Source organism: Chelmon rostratus, chromosome 5 (genome assembly GCF_017976325.1).
Source record: "Chelmon rostratus isolate fCheRos1 chromosome 5, fCheRos1.pri, whole genome shotgun sequence".
NCBI classification, from domain to species: domain Eukaryota; kingdom Metazoa; phylum Chordata; class Actinopteri; order Chaetodontiformes; family Chaetodontidae; genus Chelmon; species Chelmon rostratus.
Genome location: NC_055662.1, coordinates 1,466,839 through 1,473,450, shown reverse-complemented (window position 1 = coordinate 1,473,450; position 6,612 = coordinate 1,466,839). Strand labels below are relative to the sequence as shown.

The 6,612-nt window shown below is 43.0% G+C and overlaps 1 protein-coding gene across 1 annotated transcript; it reads left to right on the top strand.

The window, feature by feature from the left end:
* Positions 1-206: 206 nt before the first annotated feature.
* si:ch211-158d24.4 (uncharacterized protein LOC560966 homolog) lies at positions 207-6,293 on the top strand. The gene is made up of 4 exons (XM_041937476.1): positions 207-718; positions 2,121-2,151; positions 2,281-2,340; positions 3,389-6,293. The coding sequence occupies exons 1-4, from the start codon at positions 461-463 to the stop codon at positions 3,838-3,840; spliced, it is 801 nt and encodes a 266-aa protein (XP_041793410.1). The 5' UTR covers positions 207-460; the 3' UTR covers positions 3,841-6,293.
* The last annotated feature ends 319 nt before the right edge of the window (positions 6,294-6,612 follow it).

Sequence of the window (6,612 nt, the reverse complement as noted above, 5' to 3'; positions counted from 1 at the left end):
AAAGTAGATCTGCAGGCAGGGGCAGGTAACTCAAAGAAACTGATGTGATGTTGACTGATTGCTTGCTTCACTAACAAAGACAAGCCGGTGTGATCAGTGCGGGCAGAGTGGAACTGCTCCATCTACCTGGCGTGACTGTTCCCTCCCTGATCAGCACTGAGCTGGAGGAAAACTTCAGCTGCAGCTACTGCTGGGACTGTTCCTCAGAGTTAGAAATACATTCAAGTCGTGTTTTCATGTGTGACAGTAAAAACGTTTGTGTCTCAGATGGGCATCTGCTATTAGAGCCAAATCGATTAAAGCTATTTTGAGTGGGAATATTTGTGACCACTTTGTGTCTCGTGCTGAAGATGTAACGCATGAAAACCTTATTTCAGAAAGAGGAAGTTCGTGTTTGAGTCCAGACACCCAGTGAAACTCGCTTAAATCGAGACTCAACGTGGGCGACAGCAGCTGATAAATGGAGATGCTGGATGGGAGCTGGCTGCTTAACCGCGAATGGGAAACCATCGGCATGGAGGGAGACGGCTGCTGCTGCGGAGCAGGACACACAGGCTCACATGGGACAGACACTTTGATCCAAACTCTGCGCCAGAGAGAGACTCGGCTCCGGCGAATGGCCCGGTTCTTAGCCGTGGCGTTCGTCCTACTGGTCGCAGGAGCTCTGGTTTTACTGATCACGGTTGTTCAGGGAAGGCGAGGTCATCCGGACAGCCAGGTAAACTTCACACACCTGAAAACACCGCGGTCCTTCAGTTAACAGGCGCTGTCGTTGGCAGCTGAAGTATTACTGCTTTAAAATGACTGAAAGTACTCTGTTGTGCAGTCAGGGTAGAAATGTCTGCTTCATGAAGCTAACGCCAAGCAGCCGGTCGGTGCGTCGTTGACCAGCGGCAGGGCGTTTTACGGCTCTGAGAGCTTTCTAAATGGGTCAAAGTTTATTTCCTGTTGCAGTTTTGCTACAGTTAGTTCAAAGTTGGCAACGGAAGTCCAGTGAAATGATGTGTTTGTGTGTACTTGTCGGCTGCACGCGCATTGTAGCAGAGCAGGTGCTGAGCGGCTGCGAGCTCGTGCTCGCTCACCAGCTCAAAGGTAGGAACACGCACGCGGCAGCACCTCGAGCCTTTACCCACCACTGCTGTCCGGAAGTCTGGGCTTTCTATGATCTATGGATCAGCAGAACAAACAACATTACGGCTGCCAAAGGCTGCCACAGGTTGGCACGGGTTGGCACGGGCTGGCACAGGTTGGCACAGGTTAGCACGGGCTGGCACAGGTTGTTACAGGTTAGCACGGGTTGGCACAGGTTGTTACAGGTTAGCACGGGTTGGCACAGGTTGGCACGGCCCAGCGAAGAAAAGTTGCAACGAGCGACAGGACGGAGCCATCTTTTTAATTTCTGTTAGTTTCGTTGCTTAGTAACTAGACACCCTCTTTTTGTTACAGTTTCCTTGCTTCTTCCTCTAATGCGTTTCCGGCACGTTGTACGCTGCGTAATGATGTCATCCACCCAGTCAGTAACGAGGTGCGACTGTACCTGAAATGATCAAGACACTCCCAGATGTGCTGCGTGATTTTCTGCCCTGTGAAATCCTGCCTGGAGGAAAGTCAGCCAGTCTGGGCTGTTGTTTTTGATGTGCATTCAGCTGGAAACACTCACAGCAGTGATTTTGTCAGTCTTTGCTGAAAGCTCCCTTCAGCACTTCCCAACAATCACAAGACACCCACTCTGCGTTATGAGCCATGATCACCTCATGTCAAGGCTCAGCTCGTGGTTACTGAAGCAACATTAGTGCTGTGCTTGGTATTGTAGCCTACCATTTACAACACATTTCATTCTTAATTAGTTTGTCCAATAAATATAGTTGGTGTGGTTAAACGCAACAGTGTAGCAGCAATATTTAAATGAACTGCTGTTGTATGTGTTCAAATATTACGATGTGCTCTAACTGCTCAAGTGAAAGTGAAACAGTTCTTTTTGTAATTCCAGTTGTGCCATTGGAATGCACTCTTGCTGCTGTGTTTATCGTTCGTATTGTTTTTGTCCGTGTTATCTTGAATTCTTCTATCATTACTCTGATGTGTAACAAACGTTGCTAACACTGTTTGTTTCCTTACAGCCCACTGTGCCGCCTATCAGCCACACGTCAGGTAAGTATCTTGCTATCAAACAATCTAGTGAGATTACAGGCTATGTTCTGTCCAGGAAAGAGAAAATGGGCTTGTAAAAGCAATCATTCATCAATGTATAAACCCACAATCTTTGAATCTCTCTTCTAGGCGTCAGCGTTGAACAACAGCAACATAAAGACTCACAGTATCCAAGTGCCATGCTAACAGGTAAAACTTCAGGATTAGGGTTTTACTGTACTTTTCTACTTTTCCACAGGCGTCTTACAGGCTATATTACATGCAAATATTGACTGCAAAGAACATTTGTGCAGTAAACACACGCAACCAGTTTCAGCATATACAGCAGGGAATGTAATAGTCTTTATTATGTTGGTCTGGCATCACATATAAATTATATGAACCTAGAATTTATAATACGCTGTATTTTAAACAGCATAATCAGAGTGGAGACTACAAGAGAGTTTGTCTGTGTTGTAGAGAAGACTGAAGAAAAACCTTGACATGGGAAGTGCACTATGTGCAAAGCACATCAGATAAGCAGAGGCAGACTTGGGTTAAACAGAACAGAACAGAACTGGGAAAGCTGTGTAGCCTGTACATACTGCATGTAGCCTATGGTATGCAGATGGGCAGAGACAGAGACAGATGGGGGAAATATTAAAGAATAAACAACAATAAGATGTCCCACCACCAGAGCAGCGTGTGTGCTCCTTTGCATAGATTCTTAGTCTACTGGAGGGATGAACAGCATTCTTCCCAAATCTACGCCTTCATTTGGTTTTTCAGTGATGATGGAGCAGAGCGCTGTCTAGCATTTTGCTCCAAAATCTCCCAACTAGAGACTGTAAAGGCTGTGGGATATGATCCACATCATTTTCATAGTCCAAGTCACAAGGGAAAGGAAGTGGTTAGGGAAGGATTCCAGATGACTAGCACTGGTCAGTTAGTAATAGACTCACTTACATCAAGAAGAGCGTCTGCAGCTCTTCATTTCAGCCAAAGCCTCCGTCAGCATGTTTCACAGATTACTTCCTCCTCTCTGACTGATGGTCAGCCAATCAGTCTAGTTAATCAGGATTGAACCAATTGTACAGTTGGGTTGTAATAAAAACTGGCACATGTTCAGTTTTTAATGGCAAGTAGTTGCCCCCCTGTGCTTTAGCATGTTCCCAGTTTTACTTAAATGTGTAACAACACACATGTCTAGAAATGAACATTCATAACCTCAGTTTTGCCTTTCTGCCCTCACTCTTAGCTCCTAAAGGCGAAATCCCTGATGGGGAATATCTTGAATGGGAAAATAAGGATGGACATGCCTACTGTCATGGAGGCTTCAACTACTCCAGTGGAAACCTAGTGGTGCCCATGAATGGCATCTACAGAGTCTTTCTGCAGATCACTTATGAGAGTAAGGAAGACTATGAGTGTCCCGATGTGCTGAGACTCGCCACTGTGGTGCTTTTATTCCGAGAAACTTACGCTGAAAACGTGCCTCTCCTTTCATCGGTGGACACAGTGAGTTGCAGCATGGAACCGTGGAGTAAATCTCTCTATACGGCCGGCCTGTTCTCCCTGGAGGCTAACTGCAGACTACGTGTCACATCGTCAAACCCTGGACTTATTGTTCAGAAAGAATACCAGGTGTTCTTCGGTGCTGAGCTTCTGCCTCAGTCATCTGGTCAGCCACTTCGAGTCACCCAAGTCTGATTTTGAGGTTCACACCTTCGACTCCATGGAAACTTAAGGGAAGATGCCAGTGTAGTTTTATTGTTTCCTTTTATTTTTACTGCTCATGAAAATCTAAACCTGCTCATAGATTTGCAGCAGCAAGAAACCACTGCTGCTGTATGCTGGACTGCAGGTTTGCTTTAGCTCATTGAGGTTATCAGCTGCATTCTTTATAATCCTTTAATAACAGCTCACAGAGACATACTGCGGCCTTAACAATGATGCAACTGGTACTCTATGCTAAAGAGCATGAATAATTTACTAACAACATTGATAACATTTGTAAGTCCACAGCCTTTATAATAGGCACTGTCAACTCAACAATGAAATATACATACTGTATATAAATATATGTTTGGAGTGAAAACAAGCATTTTGTGATGATCTTTAGTGCAGAAAATTAATTAATTGTCAGAAAATAATTCGACAGTTTTGAAAAAAGTAGTTGATAAATCAAGAAAACAACAATTCCAGCTTCTCATAGGTGAGGATTTTCTCTGTTTTTATCACTGTCAATCAAATATCTTTGTGATTTGGACTGTTGGTCAGACAAAGCAAGCGATTTGAAGACACTAAAATGAAAATGGTTAACAGTATTTCAGTCTGTTAAACCCCGTGGAAAAACTTCGACCAAACCTGAAAACGAGTCAGTCAGTTCAGTAGAAACAGAGGTAGGTGTAGCTTTATGTTGCTGTGAAGCGCCTTCATTAAGCATAGGCCCATGGAGATAGGACATAGGACAGAGCAACGTCCAAGGACAGATTGACTCCAGGAACTTGGGCTGAAGACATGGTGAGGTAGGAATTCATGAATGAAAACAACTTTGTTACACTGGTATTAAGAGAATAATTAGGAGAAGTCAAGTGATTACCATGTTCATTTTATCCTACAAGCTGAATGTGATTAGTGCTGTGGGACAACCCTGGTTATTTAGAGCACAGCATCACATTAACCTGAATCAACAGTCCAAGTGTACAGTGTTGTATAAGCCTTGTGGATGGTGGGCCACACAAGGCTGAGTCACTCTGTGTTATTATTGGTACTTGCTTTACAATGCGCTGCCATTGCCAACTCAGTGGGTTTGATAAGGAAGGTCTGAAGAGTAGTAAACAGTTCAGAGCTACAGACAAGTCATCACACAGAAACCCAGCCCATGGCCACTCCTGCTGCCATGATAATATTTTTGTGGTGTCTAAATGTGTTATGGTTTATTTAATAATGAAGAGAAATGCAGAACTACTGTCACAAGGCAAATTTGTACACTCAATTCACTGACAACATATTACAGCTGTTGTGAAACTGACCCATGAAACAGAATGTGCTGGAAATGTAAAAGAGGGCAAAGTGCATGCACCTACACCACAGTGTGATCACTTCTGTGTGTTGGTGTGGCTCAGACGCAGAGTGTCAGAATACCTCTGTGATGGATCTGGTGATGGATTACAATGGGGTCTTTATACCACTGCTGTATTTGTGTGTGGATGAATTTGACTTGTCTCACCACGGGCCTCGCTGTAAGCTCATAAACATGTATGTAAAGGGTTTTCTCTGTTATTTTTTGTATGCATGGTGCTGTTTTACACGTATGCTTAAGATGGCCTATTTAACATGGTTAAAGATGTGTTTTTTTTATTGAATTATTTAATTCATTGCTTGCTGGGGACTCTGTACTCTGAGCTGTTGCTATGCATATGGACATTTTTACTACTTTGAATAAAATGATCAATATGTGTGAGTGTTTCTGAAAGGAAAAATTATTTTTTTTAAAAACTATAGTGACAAAACACTATACTAGTCATTTCCTTCTTTCAGTGGGGAGTAAAAATGCCCACACAGTTTTGGCATAACTCCCCAATATCCTGAGTGTTCCTCACAGTGACTCAGTTTAGAGATTTCAGACAGCCCTCAGGCCATATAATTGACGACTAAGGGAGTGCATCTTACTTTATTTCCATGTTGTTCATGTTCGTCTTGTCCTGGCAAGCCCATACCTGGTTCACAGAGGAAATGTCTATATTTAGTAGCACCTGCTGTCCAATAACCGTTGATGTTCTTGATTTCAGTAGTGACTGTGGGTCAGCAGCCTGGTTACAGCCATAATATTGTGATAGCAGGGTTACCTATCACAATTCCTGAACGGGTTGTTGGCAAGCAATGACTGCTTAGTCATCAGCATGAATCATGTGATGGAATTTTTGTCTTACTTTGCTCCACCTATCCTGGCTGCTGATTGACCTTTTTCTCACTGCTGTGGAATGTTCCCCAGGATATTCAGGATGTTTAATCTTGGTTGAGTGATTTAAGCAGTAATACTCGGTGTCTTGCATTCTGTTGTTAAGCTGGGTAGTTTAAAAACTGAATTTAAAATCATGAAAATTCATATAATGTCATGTATCTACAACAATTGTGTTATCTGCACATTATTTTCTGAAAATGGCATATTTATTGGATAATAAAAAATAATGTAAAATGTATTTATACGTTATTAAGTGGGATGTGTGCGATAAGATAGAAGTTGATCCTGCCTCTGGGATATCTGCACATGTTGTTCCTTACACTAGGTAAACTCCCTGACATTTTGAGCGACGTGCACTGGGCCATGTCTGTGCATTGATGGGGAAATGAAATAATCTAAACTCCTCTGGGGCTGCATTCTAATCAACTTGAATGAGACTTTGGAGCTTTGTTTCAATCATTATTTAAACTGTTCATGAAACTAATGGATGACCCGGAAAATAAAGCAAGGCTTCT

Excerpts from the sequence above, each read along its gene's own strand:
- si:ch211-158d24.4 (XM_041937476.1), top strand. The coding sequence starts at position 461 with ATGGAGATGCTGGATGGGAGCTGGCTGCTTAACCGCGAATGGGAAACC. Across the intron at positions 719-2,120 it reads GAGGTCATCCGGACAGCCAG|CCCACTGTGCCGCCTATCAG; the intron begins GTAAACTTCACA and ends GTTTCCTTACAG. Across the intron at positions 2,152-2,280 it reads GCCTATCAGCCACACGTCAG|GCGTCAGCGTTGAACAACAG; the intron begins GTAAGTATCTTG and ends TCTCTCTTCTAG.